This window comes from Vipera ursinii, assembly GCF_947247035.1.
Source record: "Vipera ursinii genome assembly, chromosome: 1".
Classification (NCBI taxonomy): domain Eukaryota; kingdom Metazoa; phylum Chordata; class Lepidosauria; order Squamata; family Viperidae; genus Vipera; species Vipera ursinii.
The window spans coordinates 265,390,320-265,412,788 of NC_139512.1; the positions used below are offsets into that span (position 1 = coordinate 265,390,320).

At 37.0% G+C, this 22,469-nt stretch overlaps 1 protein-coding gene and 1 long non-coding RNA gene across 5 annotated transcripts in view; one reads left to right on the forward strand and one right to left on the reverse strand.

Moving 5' to 3' along the window:
• The window catches only part of EYA4 (EYA transcriptional coactivator and phosphatase 4), a 108,644-nt gene extending 95,135 nt beyond the window's left edge, over window positions 1-13,509 (forward strand). For all 4 annotated transcript variants that reach the window (XM_083352176.1, XM_083352178.1, XM_083352179.1 and 1 more), the window contains 4 exons: window positions 2,727-2,841; window positions 4,114-4,235; window positions 5,284-5,384; window positions 7,754-13,509. In XM_083352176.1, the coding sequence (XP_083208302.1) occupies window positions 2,727-2,841; window positions 4,114-4,235; window positions 5,284-5,384; window positions 7,754-7,834 (419 nt within the window). In that variant the 3' untranslated portion in view covers window positions 7,835-13,509. The remainder of the gene's footprint in view (window positions 1-2,726; window positions 2,842-4,113; window positions 4,236-5,283; window positions 5,385-7,753) is intronic.
• LOC310631544 overlaps window positions 1-22,469 on the reverse strand; it is a 394,516-nt gene that overhangs the window by 283,644 nt on the left and 88,403 nt on the right. The window lies entirely within an intron of this gene.

Consider the following 22,469-nt stretch of genomic DNA (forward strand, 5'->3'; position numbering starts at 1 on the left):
AGAAGATTTGGAATGGGAAATAGCACGAGCAGTGGCTCCTGTTTTGAAATGCGAACCTGAAGAACTACTTAAGGAAATGGATAAGACATTTAGGGTTAACTCCTGGATTGCTAGGCAAAAATTTTTACCTAGAGACATAGTGATTTATTTTTCCAGGAGACTAACCAGAAATTCTATTATCCAGGCTTTTTATCGGGAAAAATTTCAAATTGCAGGCCAAGATATTATGATTTTAAAGGAGATACCTTCAAAAATTCTTAGAAAAAGGAAAGATTTTGCCTTTTTGTCTGATGAGCTTAAGAAGTGACAAATCCAGTTCAGATGGGAAATACCTATTGGAATTGTGGTAAATTATGCAGGGAACAGATACAGATTGGATACAATTTTAAAAGCAAGAGATTTCTACACTAAGGTCCTGAAAGCAGGCTTACCACCGTCTCCTCGAATCAAAAGAACAGAAGCAAGACAAGAAGATAAACAATTGAGTGAAGGGGCAATGTCATTGCCTGTTGAGGAGATGCGGCAGGCGGAGGCTACAGAGCAGAGTTTGGCATTAAAGGAAGACCCAAAAGAACAGAGGATGACAAGAGCTGCATATCAGCGTATGGAAAAAGAGCAAAAACAAAAGCCTGTAACTGGTCCAGCTACGCAAGATGCGGCTGTCTCAGAGCCTGTGGGAGGAGCACGTCCGAAGAGAGCAACAGCTGATCTTCAGGCCATGTTCCAAAGGCTCATGGTCACCAGAGATGGTGAAGTTCCTGACATGTAACGTTAATGGCTTAAATTCACCACAGAAAAGATTGTTTTTATTGGGTATTGTTGTAGATTGTGATGTTAAAGAAACTAATTTGATGTTGAATATGATAACAGCAGCACGGTTACTGGTGGGACAATATTGGAAGAAGGATAGTTTGCCTAGTATAGAAGAATGGGTGTTTAAAGTTTCGAATCTTGCAGAAATGTCTAAGATTTCTGCTTATTTGAAAGATCATTCACAGGAAAGATATATTTCAGTTTGGAGGAGATGGATAAATTATATTCAGAACAAATATGGGACTAAAAAGTTCCATTTAGCTTATGAGTAGATTTTAGTGGGATATTGTTATTGGTACTTTGTAGTTATGTTAAAGGGGAGTTAAAGCACATTATGAATTTGGTTAATTGTATATTATGCATAATTTTTATTTAGAATATGATTATTGTAACTATAATCCTGTATTTAGCTCTGGGAAGTGGGGGGGGGAAGTGGGCGGGTTTGGGGTGGGGGGGATTTGGGGATATATTGTAAAACTTTGTTTTTGTAAAACTCTTTAATAAAAAAATAAAAAAAACATTAGACCACCAATCGAGAAGCAAAAAACGCCCCAGTTGAGGAACTGCCAAACAAGCTAACAATAAACAGCCCAACCAGAGAACTACTAAGACCTCTCCTACTCCCACCACTCCCTCCAATACTGACAGGGCAGTATTGGGCAGGCTACTAGGGTATAAAATGAGAACAAACCCCACTCTCTACTAGCACTGATGATGTTACCTAGTTTGGTAAGGAAACATCTGCAAGAAAGTAGCCAAGCTTAGAGAGCATCAAGGACCCCTCATTGAAATCCAAGCATGGCATTTCAGCCTACTTGCTCCCAAATTTCCCATCATCTTCCCTTTCTCATCTCAGCCATTAATAGCACCACTGCCAATCAACCCAGCATGTTATATCTCAAGGCTGACCCATCCCCAGTTTTCTTATTAGCTTCCCACCCCTTTCTTCCCTCAGCATTCAGTGCAATAGAACCCAGCCAACCAGCCAGCCCACCCTTGATCTTCCTGAGGCCTTTTCTGCTCTCCTTCCCCTCAATCAGCCAGATTGTGCACCTGTTCCAAACTGCCCTAATCTCAGCTGGGATTAGGACTGACTTCCCATTCAAGACATCCTCCTATAGTACTATCTTCCTGCAGGGGCCATCAGTGGTCTTGGCTTTATCCTAGTGTCCTGCCCCTAGTAGTGCATGGAACATCTTGCCTCTGATGTGAGGTTGGCCCTAACCCTCATGTCCTTTTGTAAGGGCCTAAACATCTGGCTCTGCCACTTGACCTGGGTCCCCAATCAAGGAACAGGTGGTTGATTAAGTAATAACAGATCCCACATCCCCGCCACTCTGCCACTGCCTTCCCCACACGTCCTTAGATTTTAATCTTGAGTTTTAATTTGTTTATCCCAAAGATGCTTTTTCAAAAGACAACTGGACTTTTTGTTTTTCTTTGAAGACCTGTCATTTCTCATCCAAGAGGCTTCTTCATTTATTTATGTTTTAATGTAGATATATTTTTATGACTATAAGCCACCCAAACTACCTTATGGTAAGATGGGCAGTCAATGAGTGAATGAATGAATCGCCACTTTTTGGACTGCTTCTGGAACAAAATAACCATTAATGTGTGTTATTAAGTAACTTAGAAGTAATATGCACCAGAGATAAATTCCTTGTGTGTCCAATCACACTTGATCAATAAAGCTATTCTATTCTATTCTATTCTATTCTATTCTATTCTATTCTATTCTATTCTATTCTATTCTATTCTATTCTATTCTATTCTATTCTATTCTATTCTATTCACAAGCAAGTGAACTGAAATACTTTTGTGGAAAAATATGTTATAGGCCTACATTAACATGGGACTATAACTCCTGGTAAACAGAATGCATTTTAAGAACTTTTTCCTTTATGAATCAGGACTTCTTGGCCCTGCAAAAAGAGATGCATGGCTACAGTTAAGAGCAGAGATTGAAGCTCTCACTGACTCCTGGCTGACCAATGCACTTAAATCATTATCAATTATTAGTACAAGGTGAGTACAAACTTAATTTTTAAAAAATCATTTGCTACATTGCAGAAGCAAAACAATATTAAAGGCAAGAGCAGACAACAAGATGCTTGTGGGCACTCAGTTTCCTGCAGATATGTTCTACAAACCCATTAGGCTTCCTTCATTTTTTGACTTGGCCTTCTTTATTCCTGTTCTAATCAGAATTGAATGGGTGGGGAAATGCTAGCAGACAGTATTCTCTTTATTAACAGGAATGCCTCCATGGCCCTTAGGCATTTTTGGAAAATAAAAATAGAGGATTACTACAACGCTATACTTGATGAGGAAGCATGACTGCCACTTGAAAATAGATTAGAGTGAGCAGAGTGGTTAGAGGGAGTGATGAGTGTTTACAGACTCACTACACTCAACATTGAAGGCATTTGGTAAGGGTAATATTCCAAAGGCATCTCCTGGCCAACAGAATACCCACCTATCCCTTATATAATGCAAAGGTGATATTGTAAGTAGAAAATTAGGCATTGAGGTAGTCCCCAACTTACAACCATTTGTCCAGCAACCATTCAAAGTTACAATGGCAGTGAACAAATGGTGGTTACAGCTATTTTCATCTCAGCATCCCAGGAAATATGTGATTGTGATCTAGAAGCTTGGCAAGTGGATCGTATTACTGACTGGTTGCAGTGCCTGATGATCACATGATTGTTATTTGCAACCTTTCCTATTGGCTTCCCCAGGATGTCATTTGGGAAATCAGCAGGAAAGGTCACAGATCACTGGGATAAGCTTCCACCACCTGCATGCCTTCTCTCAATCCCTCTGCACTTGTGCTGTGCTTCTCACACACATCCTCGTGCACTTTCCACAACTTGCACTACAGTCTCCCAGACCTACAGCTTTGGGGACCTCTCCCAACTGCATCACTTAGCAATGGAAATTGCTGTAGTAAATCAAAGACTACTGTACAGGGAACTGCAAGCCAAACTATTCACCCATCTAGCCTATCATACTCTGTAAACTGTATAGCCTATAAAATTATATTGATTTCTTTGTAAGTTCAAAAAATGATAAAAAAATGGACAAAAAGGCTGTTTTTCAATTCATAAAGTAGTATATTCTATGAATTTAGAAACTCAGCTGAAGATGGAATATCACAATTGTGAAACTTGCAATGTACAGAATATTGAAATACTTATTATTGTTGTAGTACGGTAATAAAGTAGTAACTGATGGCTGATCTATAGCTAATTTGTTTTATCATTGTGCAGATGTATACTCTGTCTTTCTCTATAGGAGTAACTGTGTAAATGTCTTGGTAACAACAACTCAACTTGTACCAGCCCTAGCAAAAGTGCTTCTGTATAGTTTAGGAGGTGTTTTTCCTATTGAAAATATTTACAGTGCAACTAAAATAGGTACGTATCACAATTCCTTTCCATTTATATAGTTTGCTGGTGGTTTCCAAATGTCTTCTAAACTACTAACGGCACTTTAGTTCAGTTAGGGAAGATCTTCACTTGTAAGAATTGTACATAAAAACTATACATTAAGATCAGATAACTAGATTCCTAGTTTTACACACACACACGCACACACACACACACACACACTTTTGGATGTACCAACCCCTCTATTATCATTAGTAAGGCTATTCAAGCATTTGAAAGAGGTACTTTACAAACATGTATTTTTCCTCTAATCATTAAAATAGGCTGGGTTTTGTTTTGTTTTTGCAAGGCACAACTATTCCTGAAGCAAAGGGACTGCATGCTTGAATAGCTTTCAAAGCAACTGTACAAATAAACAGCAGCTTTGATGATTTGAAGAGAGATGTTTTGTTCATACACCTGCATATTGTGATATACCTTTTAAAAAATGCTCTGCGTGCTTCATTGCCACAAATCTTTATTTAGAAAGAGTTGACCCTCTCCCAGTATGGAAAATTTATTGAACTTGAAAATGTTGAAGTTGTTTACTTGAAAATAAAAAGGGCTACTCTAAGAAAACAAGTGCAACTTTTGGGATGCCCAGATTGAGGGAGAGTAGACAATCTGGCTCTTTATGTCCAGAGGAACAAAAAAAATTGCATGCTCTGTTAGGGTTTTTTTGGGACACCTTGCATGTTGTCTTGAAATATCAAATATTAGCTTACCTAAGTTTCCTGTGAGTTGTGGCAGAAAATAAACTTAAAAAGGCACTAATATTATGGAAGTTTTTGTAGTGTATGATATTTTTTTTTGGAATATGCATCCCTTAGCCTTTTTAGAGATCACTGTGATATTTCTTTTTTGAGAGCACAAATAAATAGTGCATTATTTTTCAGGAAAAGAAAGCTGTTTTGAGCGTGTAGTATCCAGGTTTGGCACTAACATAACTTATGTTGTGATTGGAGATGGCCGAGATGAAGAGCATGCAGCTAACCAGGTAACTTCTCTCTGAACTCTTATCTCATTTATCTTCCAGGAAAAGAAAGTTGCTTTGAACGAATAATGCAAAGGTTTGGCAGAAAAGTAGTATATGTTGTAATTGGGGATGGTGTAGAAGAAGAACAGGCAGCAAAAAAGGTAACTTGTTTCATGAAATGTTAGTGTGTTCCATAAATATTTATGCAAGCTTATTTTGTTTGCATTTCTGTCAAATTATTTCAGTAACATATGCCAAGATCATAAGAATAAGATATAATCAAACCATTTGGATTCAAACACAGGCTTTATGGGGATGGGCAAGATGTGGAAATTAAATAATATATATATTGATTATAGATCTTTTAAAAAAAAACTAACTCTAACCAAATTAAACACCTCATGTGGATTTGGCCCAGCAAAGTGTGTTTTGTGTCATATAAGGGAAACAGCACATTGATCTTCTAACAGATCTGAAAAGGGAATAATATGCCAAGAGCTAGTTATTTCAGAGTATAAGCTATAAATGTATTTTAAGAAATTGATTATAATTTAAATTGTTTTTATTCTCAAGACAGGCCCAGCTGCATTTATTCCACATTTATATTTAGAGAGCTGTGATTTCTATTAAATTGAACATTAAATCTTTGAACACTTAGTGTTCAGTGTAAAACAGTTATATAGAAGATTTCAGCAGTGTATACTTGCCTTGGACGGCATACAGGTAGTCCTCAACTTATGTCATTAAAGTGAGAAATTTGTTAAAGTGAGTTTTGCCCCATTTTATGACTTTTCTTGCCACATTGTTAAGTGAATCCGGCTTCCCCATTGACTTTGCTTTTCAGAAGGTCACAAAAGGGGATCACATGACTCCAGGATGCTGCAAATGTGAGTCAGTTGTCAAGCATCCAAATGTAAATCACATGACCATGGGGATGCTATAACGGTCATAATTGTGACAAATAGTGAAAAGTCATTAAGTGCCATTGTAACTTTGAACAGTCACTAAATAACCTGATATAAGTCAAGGACTACCTGTATAAAATATATAATATAGTTATTGTATATAGTTGCAGTGCTGGTTCCAAATGGTTGCCTTATAGATGTAATATATAGATGTTGAGAATGTCTGGTAGCCTATTCAGGAAACCGGGTGACTGATTATTTTAGAGTTGGCATGCTTCCCTCTAACTGTACTTGTTATGTGCATGAACATTTGTAGAAATTTGTTTTTAAAAAAAGAAGGCAAATTCTTCAAATAGATCTGCAGTCAGTAAAAATAAAGTTATTAAAATGCGTATCACACATGCTCATGCCTTTTTGCAATGTTTTTAATTGCAGAAAAGGCATATTCCTCATAAGACTTTGCTTTCCTAAATTCACTGGAGTCAGACTGATAACTTGGTTAATCATAGTAGAAGTTTTGATTATTGAATAATATAATCTAAGTAACCATGTTGCTTTCAAGGAAAGTTTCATACATGGCAGCAATTTAATTTCATATATAACCAATACAGATTTTCTTTTTGGTATCTCCCATATAGACAGAATTATATTTGGGGGTATATTCTGGGTAATCACCATTCAGAGAGAAACATGCTATATTGTAAAGGTTAAACTGAAAGTGAGTGCTAAAATTAAATGTGTGGTATGTTCATTTGCCTGCTTTTTCTTGAGTATTGCATTTTCTGAAGACATCACAAGGCATGACAATTGTAAATTAAAACTAAGTAAAAATCATTAATATTTTATAGATCATGGATTTTCCCTGTATTATACAAAATATATTTTGTCACGAAGATTATTACATACTTGATTGCTACCAAATTTACTTCTTTGAAATGAAGCTATGTTATTCCTTACATATGTTCTGGTAAACAAAGTTGGAGTAACAATTTGGTACAGTAGTTAAGGCATCAAGCTACCTTATTTTCCCCGAAAATAAGACCCAACCAGAAAAAATAAGCCCTAGCATGATTTTTCAGGACGCTCGTAATATAAGCCCCACCCACAAAATAAGCCCCAGACAGACAGACACGTTTAGTACCATATTTCTCCCAAAATAAGACCAAACTTTTGCAGCAAAAATTAATACAAGAACCAATCTTATTTTTGGGGAAACATGGTAGAAACTTGGAGACTTTGAGTTCTAGTCCTGCCTTAGGCACAAAGCCAGCTGGGTGACCTTGGGTCAGTCATTTTTTTTCAGCCCTAAGAAGGAAGCAATGGCAAACCACTTCTGAAAAACTTTGCCAAGCCAAGAAAACTACAAGGACTGGTCTAGGCAATCTCTGAGAAACAGATATAATTGAACAGAATAATAATTTAAAAAGTTGAATTTATTAAGGGGCTTATGCAGCTTTTTGTATATTTTTTTCAGATCTATTTGGACATTTGCTTTGTTTTATTTTCTTATTTATGTCTTACTAAGAAAAATCAAGATAATCATAATATATAAAAAGAAAATATGTGATGTGTATGATATATTGTTCATTCTTCTTGCCTTCTCTCCCTCCCTCTAACGAATGCAGCATAACATGCCTTTCTGGAGAATATCTAGCCACTCTGACCTCCTGGCTCTACACCAAGCACTGGAATTAGAGTATTTGTAACTGTTCCTTTTTTTATACATATTTCAAAGTACACTTATTTTTTTTACTTTGGATATGGTGCCTCCGGCTTTACACATATTATCGTCTTAAAAAGAAAGAGCAATATATGGATTCCATTGCGAAGAATTCAGATCACCGAATGGAGACAACGCGTTTTAATACGACATAAAGGATTCTCTACATGGTCTTATATATTCAGCATTTTGATGATGGAAGAACTAGAAAAATGGTTGCTGGTATGCACCAAATGAGCCCTAGCCAGAGTGAACAAGGTTTGCAGTAGATAAGGAGAAGGAGAAGAATGAATGCATTTTGTGAATGACAAGGGTGGTGTTCAACAACATTCCTCACTATGAGATATATTCTCAGCACGGAGGTTTGAATCAAACTTTAGGCTACCTACCTGACTCAGAAAATTGGGATGCACTTGGACTATACATTGGCAGTCCTGTCTCAATCTGTAATAGGTGTAAATTATTAAATGAAAATAATTTGCCGTGACATTAGCAACTGATTTTGGAAGTGGATGCAATTTATTATATTGTTTTGTTTTGAAGGTGTGTGGAAAGGGGTATATAATAATAATTGTCTCTTTTATAAACTTGGCAGACAGAATGTGCATAATGATGTGTTGTGCCTTAAATGACAAGATCTTGTTTGTGTGTTACAATGTAACATTGGTTTAAAATTATGTAGATAAAAAGATGACTCTTTGTGATAATTTTTGACATGACCAAATTTCAAATTCAAGTAATCAGTACTGCATAAAAGCAGTTTAAATGTTTGTTGCAGTAAGAGAAAAAAATATAACTGAAAGTTAGTGCTTTTATTTAGATTCTTAATAATTCCACTGATTGTATGCAAATACTTTTTTAAAAAAATGTCAAGAGATTGGAATATTGGGTACTGTAAGCAAATAGTTAACATGGCAAATTATTTGACAATTTTTCCTTAATTTTTGTGTTAAAAAAAGTATAATACACATGGATAATTTGTGCTGCAATGAGTTTAATTTATGGAGTATGTGTAAAAAAAAACCAACAGGCTACTCTTACCTATTGACCTGGTATCAAATTATAATGTAGTATATTTAACATTCAGTAAGGTACATATAAACATGGCTGAATGTGATACAGTGAAACTTTTAAGTAAAAGAAAACAGCTAAATAAAAAAAGGAGTTGCTAGCTCTTTGCGCAACAAAAAATACAGTAGACAAACCAAAAGATTGCTAGATCTACAATAATATTCTCCTAAAATTGTCAAGTAAAGGAAAATGTAATTTATAAATTACCCATTATGTGGTCCAGTCCAAAAGAAATATATCCTTTCAATTCATGAGTTTCTACCAGCACTTAAAGTGATTCTGGAGCTGTAGGTCAGCATGAATCCCAGTGGGATGCTCTGTTCCTCTGGTTAGTTTTTCCTAAGCATATTGACTATGCTTACATTTATTTGCAGCAGTGGTTTTTCTAACATTGCACTATATTATGGATTCTGGAATAAACCAGAGTTGGTTTGGTTCATACAATATATGAAGTCAAAAATCAAACAATTTGAATGTGTAAATTCAGTCCTGCATATCATTTTGATCTCGTGTTTGCATAATAATAGTGTGCAAGTCATTTGTTACAAAGGAGGTGGGCAGCATGTGTTACCCTGTCTGTGGCAACACCCCACCCACTTTAGAATCCCCCCCTCCCCAAGAACTTAAACAAGCTGTGACCTTGATGTGGACAACAAGAGTATTTTTGTTCCTTCTAACTTCTAAGGATTTCTAACTTGAGATGGATGGTTGTAACTCCACTGTGTTTATTTTAATGCTCTGTTTTACAGGTAGTCCTCGACTTACAGCGGTTCATTTAGTAACCATTCAAAGTTACAATGGCACTGAAAAAAATGACTTATGACTGTTTTTCACACTTACAACTATTGCAGCATCCCCATGATCACAAAATCAAAATTCAGATTCTTGGCAAATGACTCCTATTTATGACAGTTACAGTATCCTGGGGTCAGGTGATCCCCTTTTGCAACCTTCTGACAAGCAAAGTCAGTGGAGAAGCCAGATTCACTTAATGGCCGTGTTACTAACTTAACAACTGCAGTAATTCACTTAACAACTGTGACAAGAAAGGTCATAAAATGGGGCAAAACTCACCTAACAAATGTCTCATCAACATAAATTTTGGGCTCTGTTATGGTTGTAAGTTGAGCACTACCTGCACTGCTTTTATTTTTAAAGTCGATTTTGTGATATTTTCCTCTTAACTGCCTTGTATACCTTTCTTAGGGCCAGATTCTCTCCTCTCTAGTTGTCACAAGTTGTTTGTTTCAATTTAGCGATTCTGTGATTTTTCTGGTGACGTATAATTTGTGGATAAGCCTTGTGGGAGGTGGGGGAAGGAATGAGACTGGATAGTATTTAAGAACAGAGTAGCAGCCTCCTGATGTAATTAATGGCTGTTGCAGTTATGCTTTGCACGCGTGGCTGAGGGCCAGTTGGATACGGGACAAAGAGAATGGGCTTCCCAATTTGTTTGCTGTGATGGCAAATCACTCTTAAAAAACACTACCACAAGAGTTTAGAAAACCTGAAACACTTCGAGCGTAGACAGAAAATGAAGGAAGATAAAGCTGAGAATCTGCAAGATGAATTGGCACTACAGAAAAATGTAACCATTTATATGATAGGACAGTGGATCTCCATACAGGTAGTTCTCATTTACCAATCACAGTTAGGTTTGGTGGCAACTCTAAATCTAAGCAACTTGGTTGTAGAGTGAAACATCATGTGATTATGCCCAACTTAACGAATGAACTGCGGTCATTAAGCAAGTCCCCACAAACTTGCCATTGCCATTAAGTGGAACAATGACCGCGACTTTCAACTATCAGCCAGCCTCCCCACTGATTTGTTAAAAGCCAGCTGTGAAAGCCAGAAATAGTGATCACGTGACCGTTGCAAATGTACACCTGTTGCCAAGTGCCCAAATTGCACTCTAGTGATGGCAGGAATGCTGCAACAGCCACAAATATAAAGTCATAAATTTCTTTTCTCAGGCTGTCATAACGTTGAGCAGTCACTGCAAGGAGTTGGTAAGCTAGGTCTAGCCGTACCATTATAGGCCGAATGAAAATCCTTGCAAAATTCAGAGACTTAATAATAGAAAAACACAGGTGTCATTTTGCCTTACAGAACAGTTAGATGAAAATGCACTCTGGAATGAAATGTTCATTGTTTTTTTCAGAGATAAAATTCTTTGATGAAGACCGGGTACTCAACATTTATATCTCTGGAATGCACAAAAATAGTGTTCAGATATGAAGGTCTACAATATGAAAATAAAATCAGTTGAAGTGAATTTCTTTTCTGTGCTATCCTCTGCATTAATAAAATTCTAATTTAAAAGAGCTTAGAGATAGTATTTCTCACAATTTCACTTGTGATTATTTTTAATGCAGCAAACATTTTATTTTTTCAAACTTGTTATTTTAAACTTGTTTTATTTGCCCAAAGGACCACTGGAAATTATTGTATCAGCTTGAAATGTTTTTGGGTCTTCTTTGGATATTTAGAAATAAATAGGTTAAAAATGTCCATAAAATGTTCATAAAGTCTGCAAGCCATCCAACCAATTTTACACTTTTCACATATTTTAATTACGTAAGGTGAAAATTCACAAACCCTTATTCCTGGTCACAGACTATAATAAAAATATCTATGAATCATTAAACAATGTGCATTTTTAATCTAGCCATAAAATTATACTTCTTATAAAAAGTGTTCCTCAATAATTTCAAGATATTCTATAAAAATATGAATGGAAGCTGTTTTATCAAAATGACAGAGTGGCACTGCAGTATATGTTTGTTTGGCAGTGATGTACTGTTGACAGATTGCAATGTTTTCAGTTGACGTAATCACTTTTCTTTATTCTGCTTTACATTTGAATTTGCTAAACATTGCTCCATTATTATTGTATCCATTAATGCTTTGACAAAAAATTATGAAATCTCATGCATAATAACAAGGATCAGAACTGCCAAACTTTTAGATGCAGAAATAAGCAGTGTCAAATACTGTCCTTTTAAGTGATTCCTTAAAAAAATGATAATGAAGACAAGCAGGACATTGCTGCTGAATTAAAATTTGAGGCAAATTAAATTGACCTGATTTTGGCATTTGAGGAAGGTTAAAATAATTGCAGGACAAGTAAGAGAAGATTATTCTAGATTTTTTTTAGAAAAAAGTTTTAAGAATTTGGATTGCCATTGCTTTTTCTCTTGCATCTGTGTGCATATGCAGACACACACAATGTTTGTTAAATAGCCGTGCACTTAAGACAGTGTATACTGCAGATTATGCTTTGCAAATGCTGTACTAATTTGAACAGAAACGGCACTTAAATATGAAGCACTTTAAATATAGGGCTTGAGATAGAAGAACAGCACAATTTAGTTTAAGAGAAGTACAAAGTAATAATGGATAGAGGGTTCAAATCAATAAACTATAGTAGTTTATTGGAAATATGAAGTATGTAGAGAGTGTTCTACATTTTTACATACAGTCTCTTCCTTTAGGACTTTGCGTGCCCTCCTTTCTCCCCTCTTCATTAGCCGTTGGCCATAGTGCATCCATTGTTCCTTCTTGTGGCAGACCTACCCATGGCCTTCCATTATCTGGCTGCAGTTGTATGGAGAGAATTTATTTTTCTCCCTGTACAGATCATTTTTAATAGCTGGAGGGGTTTTTAGTCATACGTCTTCCCAAATAAAGGTAGCAATTGGAGCCAATTTAAATAAGTAAAATATGTTTGCAAATTCTCTAATAGGGTAACGTCTTAATTAGGACCAACTTAAATATTGTGTAAGGGACGCGGTGGCTCAGTGGGTTAGGACGTTGAGCCTGTCAATCAGAAGGTTGGCAATTTGGCGGGTCGAATCCCGAGTGCCGCGTAACAGAGTGAGCGCCTGTTACTCATCCCAGCTTCTGCCAACCTAGCAGTCGAAAGCACGTAAAAATGCAAGTAGAAAAATAGGGACCACTACGGTGGGAGGGTAACAGAATTCCGTGCGCCTTTGCCGTCTAGTCATGCCGGCCATATGACCACAGAGACATCCTTGGACAAGCGCTGGCTCTTCGGCTTTGAAACGGAGATGAGCACCGGCCCCTAGAGTCAGAAACGACTAGCACGCATGTGCGGGGGAACCTTTACCTTTACCTAAATAATGTAAACCAAACATGAATTTAAAAGGACTTGCTAATTCATAGTAAATGTGCTGTTGAAATAGGTTGAGCAAGAGAACCCAATCTAAATCTCCGTATATTGAAAAATATGGGCTGTGTCCATTTTAATTTTAGATGTGATTTTCATTTTGGATGGGGGGGAGGAGGGTTGGAGCCACGTTTAGACGCTTGAATCAATGTGGTATTTAGTTCTTTAGCGTGAAGCATAACTGACATGAGCCAATATTGCATTTGAATGCCCAGCAATAGCAGCCTTATGGAACTTTTAAAGCCAAGGACCTGTGTAATGTAAATCATGATTTTATCTAGGATAATATTATTTAAGAAATTGTAAATTAATATTGAAAGCTTGTACAAAATGTGTATATCTTTAGTATTTCTCAATAAATACATGTGGAAATATTGTCATTTTCTGCACAATCATAACACTCCTGTATCCTTGATTTTCTTTTTTGAAATGTCTGTTTTGCAATGCATTGTAAAAACAATTGGCCTGATCCAAAACGGAGTGCCTCAAAACAGCTTAAATATAGTGTTTCCCTAAATGAAAAGCCTAGTTGATCAGCTGTTTAGCCAGAAATGGCATCCCTAGTCCTTTCCTTGTTCTGATTGGAAGAATTAACCCTTTGAAAAGGATCTTATGCATCCCAATTCAGCTGTTAAAACATACATTCAAGATTTAACTTTTATATGTTTTCTGTCAAAATAAGATCCTTGTGTAGAAGAGTATTTTGCACAATCAACTGCTCTACAGAATTTCTCTTCACGTTAAAAATTCAAAGTCAGTTTTCCTTTCTCCTATACACTAAGACATTTGTTTTCTGAGCATTCAGGAAACATTTTCTATCAACATGATTTATTGAAAAGCATAGGCTTTTGTAAGCTGATTTGGGCATTTTGAGGGAAGTTAAAATAATTGCAATAAGCTTAGTGAAAAAACTTCTAAAAGAAGAAGTGTATCAAACAATTTCAGATTTTTTTTAAAAAAAACCTGCAAATTAAATCTATTATCATTTGGATTGCTATTGGTGCTTATGGCTTTCTTTCTCACGTGTGCCTGTGCACACATGCACAGAGAGTGGATTGGGTACTTAAACCTGTACTGAATACTATGCTTTTGCAATTAGTGTACTGATTTGAACAACACTTGAGACCCATATAGTATGACTGATGTTGCTCTTTGTATAGTAGTTGCAAAAAACAAAAAATGCAGGCTTGCTCTAATATACTTTCCTCATCTTTTTTTATTTTTATTTATTTATATTGCATATTTATTATTTTTACAAATAACTTAAGGTAGAGAATATATCCATGTCCCTAAAAATTTGTATCCCACATTATTTACATTTCCCACTGTAATCTTACACTAATACACAGTCTTAAGAATGATCGAGACACATTTCACAGGTTTTATTACAGTGTGCACTAAACCATATCCATAAGTTAATTTATAGAGGTGATTAACTTTCTAATTGGCAGTGCAAAAAAATTTATAAGAACAACAAAAGGTATATGCTCTTGAACAGCTGAGGCAAATATAGCTAAAAATAAGCCACCAACAAAATAAAAACTAAATACGTTAGATGCAGGACTTGAAAAATTAACCCCAATGTAACTGACTAAAACATTGTTGCTAGGGACTCTTGACTATTTTTAAGGAGTGACTGCTTCTATTCTGGGTTAGACAAGACAGATCATATTCTAGGGCCTCTTTCCCAAAAGGTAGTTTATAGGAATTGCTTTTAAAAGACCCTGAGATTTATTAGATGGAGTGACATAAATGTGACCTGGGATCTTCTTGTGGAATCTGAGCACATTGGTTATGATGCAGCTAAAGTTTAAACAGACTACAGGCTATGTTGTCGTTGTCTGTAATTGGCTAAGAAAGGAAGGAAAAAATGTGCATGATAACTGTTTAAAAATTTTGGCATTGGCACCATGCATGATAAGCAACCCAGAGAGTTTCTGAATGTCAGCCAAATGTATATGCCAGGAGCTATGATTTATTCACAGGCTAAACTAGGGCCTACTGTTTCCTTTACAAATAAAAAGGGGAAAATTCTTTGTGCAATCCTGCAGTCATCCTATTTTTTTAGAAAAGTGTTTCTGAAAAAGCAACCTGAATCTGAAATCTAAAGCTAATCTTTGCAAACAAAGCCTTCTGATAAAAATAAATTATTATACAATTGCTCGTAGATAGAAAAATATGAACAGCTTGGCTTCCATCCAGGAAGCCCAACAAGCATTGGTTTTGTGCTATTCAGCTGCATAAGCAGGGTTGATAAGGGTCAAAAAAGTTAGGATGGCAATCTTGTCTTTTAGACTCCTCCCTCCACAACAGGCCTGATATTGCTGCTAAGCAGTATGAATGCAGATTTCCTGAATCAGTTCTGAGTCCTGAATGATTCCTGATACATTATTTTAAAGTTCCAAAGAGCAACTAATGCTTGGATGGATCCCATTCCATTGTTCTTCCAATCTCTCACTTTCTGTGAAAAAAATAATAATATGCAAAGGATTTGCTGTACTTCTGAACCATTTGATTACCAAATAAATTATTTTAAGTATAAAACTGAAGAGGGTGCTTCTCTGCAGAATCAAGAAACAAAATATGCTGAGTTCTCATTTGCATGACTCAGTTTTATATTTGCTTTTGCTGCATTCCAGGAACATATTCTTTGGGTTCACTTATGTATAATGGTGATCATTTTAATTATTGTAATCTAAATTGTGGTATGCTTATAGTACCATTATTAATACTCTACACATGAAGATAGTGCAGGTTTGTTAACTTAGTTTGTTGAAAATCTCATATTTAAACCTCACCATTGCCAGAATGAGCCAGGAGCAACTCCTGACACTTTGAAAGATGATCTTATCTCGTAGAAGCAAACTACACACATCTCTATTCACTTGTCTTCATCAGGTATCTGTGTAACGTGGATCTCAGATTAGTGGTTCATCTTTTTTCCACCTCATATTTGTTCTTTTGATTAGTCTAAAACTATTGTGTGATATCCTGATGCAATAGTCAATCCTGGTTTTTTTTAAAATAAAATAAAAATATTTCACCTTTAAGATATGTGGCTTTCTCATGTGCCATGATACACAAGACAAATAAGCCTTGAGTTGGTTTTCTTAAAAGCCGTCTTTTGCACTAAAAAAACATCCTGTATACATTTTATATTTCTATTTACATCTCCATCTCTTTGTAAGTGGAATCGTAGAAAAAGAATGAGATGTATGGTTTTCCTTAGATCAAACATGTCAAACACAAGGCCCGGGGGCCAGATCCAGCCCGTGAAGTGGTTTCATGTGGCCCGTGAAGCCATCCTGGAAACAGTGAGGGAATGGCCCACACTGCCTTGGCCCTGGCCCAGAGTCCCTCCTTCTGCCAGAGACCCTCAGATCTGTCCCACTCCTGCCCAGGCCCCCATAGGCACCCTTGATGCAAACGATGTAGAGCTGGCCACGCCCACCCAGTAGCCATAGGCATTCTAGCCACGCCCACCCAGTAGGCCACGCCCATCCTGGCCATACCCACCCGGCCCCCTGAGGGCAACCACAATGCTGATGCGGCCCTCAATGAAATTGAGTTTGACACCCCTACCCTAGATGCATAGTTCCTCCCACCCACCCCCCTTTTTTTTAAAAAAAAAAGTAGTCAATGCATACAGACTGTAAGTGTTAGTTAAGCATTTTTAGCTGATGTCCTGAATCTTATTTCTTCTGTCTTTGCTTTTCTGGGGACATGATAATCAGCATAGCATAATGTCAGGGTTTCTTCCAGACTCTTTATCAATTAGTTCAGCCTATCAAGATCTCAACTCTTTGATACCCAGTTTAGCCATCCAGAGCAGGAAATTGATAGGTATGGTTAAGTGGACTTCTTTATCCATGTATTGTGGAATGTCTGAGGCATGTGTCAGCTGCTGGGAATATATTTTTTCAAAGCAGCAAATGTAATTAGTCCAGAAGAACAGACAGACTGAAGTTCATCCCTGAGAGACAACCCTCTGCATAGAAGGGGATCGCTGCATGGTGTTTGCACCTAAGCCAGTTTCAGAGTTCATCTGATGTGATCTATGGGCTTTCTGACAGCTGAAGAAACATGGCATAGATCATTTTATTTATTTATCTATCTGCCTCTAATATTATTCATGCCTCTTATTCTTACAATAATCTATTCAAGAAACTTCATCCAGCTGGGAGTTCAGTGTATCCTGTCTAGCTACTTGCTGCCTCGGGGCAAAACAGTGTCCGAGTTTCTTTCAGATTTTATATACAGGTAGTCTTCGCCTTACAACCATTCATTTAGTGTCCAGTCAAAGTTACAACGGCACTGAAAAAAGTGATTTTTGACCATTTGTCACACTTAAGACCATTACACCATCTCTGTGGTCACATGATAAAAATTCAGAGGCTTGGCAACTGCCTCATATTTGTGATGGTTGTGGTGTCCCAAGGTCAGGTGATCATCTTTGGCAATCTTCTGACAAGTCAATGGGGAAGCTTAAGAACTGCAGTGATTCACTTAACAACTGTGTCAATAAAGGTAAAATGGGGCAAAAAACCTCACTTAACATCTGTTTCACTTAGCAACAGAAATTTTGGGCTCAATTGTGGTTGTAAGTTGAGAACTACCTGCAATTTTTAATTATATAAATTATATTCCTACATCACCACTTAGAGAAACAGAAGTAACTACTACAGAAAAAGCACTTTCCAAAAAAGATTTTGTACTAACACAAAACTGATTTAAAAAATTTCCTACCACGTGATTTTTTCCCCTTCTACATAGGAATACTTCACTAGTTACCATAAATGAATGTAGATATGAATGTACCATAAGCAGTGTGGAAACTACTACAAATCTATAAACATCGTATGAGGGGAAATAAGCATGTAGTTCTAGGAGCTGGAGTTTGAGTGCAACATATTTATCTGGTTTTTTAAAAAAAAATAAACAACAACAGTTCATCTGATTCTGTTTATCCAGTGTGTTTATGACAATATTAGGATCTGTAATACATTATTGGCAGCAATTACAGTAAAGTTTTAGAATAGTAAAATTTTCCTGCGAGTCCCTTGGACTGCAAGGTGATCAAACCGGTCAGTCCTAGAGGAGATCAACCCTGACTGCTCTTTAGAAGGCCAGATCTGAAGCTAAAACTCAAATACTTCGGCCACCTAATGAGAAGGAAGGACTCACTGGAGAAGAGCCTAATGCTGGGAAAGGTTGAGGGCAAGAGAAGAAGGGGACGACAGAGAATGAGGTGGCTGGATGGATTCACTGAAGCAGTAGGCATTAGCTTAAATGGACTCCAGAAGATGGTAGAGGACAGGAAGGCCTGGAGGAACGTTGTCCATAGGGTCGCGATGGGTCAGACACGACTTTGCAGCTAACAACAACAAGAAGAAGAAGATTATGTTTTGACTTAGGCCCGAAAGCAAAATAAGCTTCATTACAAAGCTTCAGCCTGCTTTGTGCCACAAAATATTTGCTTCTTAGTTTTGGAGAGGGAAAATGGATTCAAGGATCAACAGGACCATTCTTAATAGACTTGGCATTCATACCACTCTCAGTTGCTCCAGTCACAACTTCCTGGATAGATCATGAAATCAAGGCCTCTTGAGACTGTTAAGTCAACTCCAGAATTACAGCATATTTTTGTTTGTCTACTACAGGGTGCTTATCAGTGAGATCTAGCTGCTTTCAGAGGCAGTTCAATTTAAAGATAAAGTATCCCTATCCTTCATCATTCCATTGTTCAGCCTCAATGCATAGGCTACATAGAAGGAGAACATTTCAGCCCATATCTCCAATGGAGTCGGTTTATAGAAAGCTATTTGTGAGAGTTGCAAGGAAGGATTTTTTTCCCCATGCCGGTGTAGCTGTGTTCATTTGTGACTGGCAGCAAATTACCACTCCCTTTTCACATGAACCAACTTTTCAACATATTTTGATCTGGCTATTGTCATTCCCCATTCCAAGAAATGCTGGTAGCTGCAGGGAGAGTTTGGAGACAGGCAGTGCAAGAATGCACCTCAGTAAATTTATGCTTGCAGATGTAATTATTTTCCTCAATTAAAGAATAGAAATATTTGGGGGGGGTCATTCTTGACTGGTCATTAAACCCTCCTGGATACCCCTGACTAATTAAAAGATTGTATGTTGAATAAAGCATCCATGTTTTGATGCATCTCTGTTTCTTTTCTGCTTTTGGTCACGATCACCATTTCTAGGTTGATTCTCAGTTGTGATTTAGATACAAAGTGTGAATTCTACACAAAACAGAAGATGGAGAATTGCAGTTTTCTGATTTCTACCATAGTTCCTACTTCTTTGTTTGCAATCATACACAATCTTGCTGTGCTGGATGGCAGATACATTTTTGACTTTTAGTATAACTCCAAAGATAATGGGAGGCACTTCTTTTTTTAAGCTGGTTGAAAACATTGCATGTTAACATTAGTTAAAAGGTAAAGGTTCCCTGCACATGCGTGCTAGTCGTTCCGACTCTAGGGGGCGGTGCTCATCTTCGTTTCAAAGCCGAAGAGCCAGCGCTTGTCCGAGGACGTCTCTGTGGTCATGTGGCTGGCATGACTAGACGCCAAAGGCGCACGGAACACTGTTACCTTCCCACCGTAGTGGTCCCTATTTTTCTACTTGCATTTTTACGTGCTTTCGAACTGCTAGGTTGGCAGAAGATGTTAACATTACTACTTAACAAAATCAAATTAGCAGACTGTCATATTGTAAAATACATTACTTGTTTGCCGAAATGTTCTGCAACTTTTGGTGGAACAATAAATGCCATCAATTCTCTTCCTTGGCCAGTCACAATCTAGAGTATGTGCCACCCACCACAGTTAGATGTTTAAAAAATGAGTCCTCAGTCTGGAAAGAATGAAAATCTACCCCTCCTTGTAGAATAAAGCACTTGAAAATGCTTTTAGTTGATAATAGCAGTTGAAGTAGTCATTATCGAGCTGAGTTTCTGAGTTGTTAGGGAAAACCCAAGTAATGTTGCTTCCTGTTTCTTGATTGTATTTGTCTATTTCACAGTTAGTGTCCTCATCTGACCGGCAAAGTTTAAGAACTGACTGCGTTAATTGATTCTCTGTTTACCAAGTTGTTTCTGTACTTTACAGTCTATTGCATAAGATCCTTATTCATATTGCCTGAATGTTTGATTTCAAAATGCAGGAATCCCTTTGATTGCACCTATTTTAAAAGCTGATTTTTCTTTTGACAAGTTATCTTTTTGGTTATTGTTTTTGGCAAATAATCCATTCCTGCCGGAAGTGCATCTATTTTGACTGCTCAGTTCAGAACATTACCTGCACAAACAAAATGTCTGCATTCCAATTTGAAAGTTGCACGTTATATCAGTTACCCCAAAATATAATGTTGCTGTTTGCGGGTGCTCAAACCCTGATAACAAAAGCCCCTAAGGGAACATCTTTCTTTTAATTCTGTTGCAATGAGGCTTTCTGCTCATTGCAGTTACTTCCAAGGACCAGAACAAAATGACATTCTGAAAACTTTATGGAATCTTGCAAAAATAAATTGTAAGGGCTGAAAGTTTTCATTGTTCAAGTATCTCTTCAGTGACCTAACAGAATAACATAGTTGGAAGGAACTTTGGAGGTCATCTAATCCAACCCCCTTGCATGACAGCAAGCTAGTCCACTGGTTGATTGTTCCTACCATTAGGAAATTCTCCTTAGTTCTAGGCTGGCTCTCTCTCTGATTAGTTTCCATCCACTGTTTCTTGTTTATTGCCTCCAGAGGGTTTGGAAAATAGTTTGCTACCCTCATCTTTGTGGCTGCCCCTCAAATATTGGAGAATTTGTTTACAGAATTTGTTGCCTGAAATTGTAAGCTGTTCGTCCTTAAGGATGAGTTGGGTTTTTTTTTACTTTGGTAGTATTCTTCCAATGCTGTGACACCATTATTTGTTCAGCAATCAATCTGCCAATTCTCCTGTCTTGCTTGTTGTTCTTCGGGCAAAAAAAAAAAAGGATTTAACCTAGGACATCAGTTGCAACTGTAAATTGAGGTCTCTAGAAAGCCAAAGGATGGCCCTAATCCTTTTTGGCAAGACTTTTCCAGCCCATCTATGTAAGAAAGAATCTAGAATGATCAAATGCTGCCCTCATCTGGTAAGCATTATGAATTTTATTTAAAGGTCTGAAATGGAAAAGCGCAATTCATCAACTTGTTACTCTCCGTTTCTGGGGGAGGTAAGGATGCAAATGAATTTGAAGCTGAACAAATCGGTAAAACAAATGATGATCATTCAGCTGCAGATTGTTAACAGCAAATCCTGAAGAGTAGATTTCCTAAGATCTGATATACCTAAAAAAAACAAACCTGGCACAATTTGGTGATCATACAGAAAGAGAGCAGGGAAAGCACTGAATACAATAATTACTTTTCTCTTTTTAATATGCATCCTCATATACAGTATGTACGTGCACATTCATGTGAACCTGGTCAAAAGAAAAGAAAATGTGTGAAAGCGTTCATTGATTTGACAAGAGTTCTCACTTCCTCTGTAACCTGTTGGAAACAATATTTTGGACCACATTAAAAAAAAAATAATTGGTGCACAGGAATGTTAATTGAATTAGTCTTTGCAACATTTGGAATTGCCAAGAAATTTTAAAAATCCCTTGGACCTGTAAAAAGCAAACCACTTCCTCTCCCGCTTCCCACTGTTAAGCCAGCTCAGGAGGCAGTTTCTAAAAAAGTTATTTCACTGCTGGAGAAAGTAGCTTTTATTGAGAAAACTATTCTACTTCATCAGGATGTAACTACTTCAGCTTTACAAGCCATTTACTATCAGCTGGGGGGTATTTAGCAAACAATTTGAAATCCAGAACTACTTTCTTACCTTGAGTGGAGGCAGGTTGAGCTCATAGTCCAGCTGCAGCCTATCAGCGGATGTCTCTCACATTATGCTTAAAGTTGGAGACATAAGGAAGTATGAAAACTCCTGTTCTGGATGCAGATATAAGTTATCATAAAATTTGTTGCTAATACGGGAGATTGGTTAATAATGGAGATAGTGCACTTTTACTCTACAAACATGGAGATATTTATGAAACATTTTTAATCCACTTTTCTAAAAAGTGGATTAAACTTTGCAGTGTTTTGCTATGTTCATTCAAAGGATATAGACCAACCTCTAATTTTGCAGGAGATATTTGATATGATTGAAGCCATGAAATCCTAGAAGAATCTCTACCCAGATGTGTTTCTAAATGCCTGGGAAAGGACCCATTATCGACAGCCCCAAAGGGCCAGCCAAGAACCAATGAGTTAAACATACAAGGAAGTAAATTCACGCTAGATGTCAGAAGCTGCCATTTTAGGG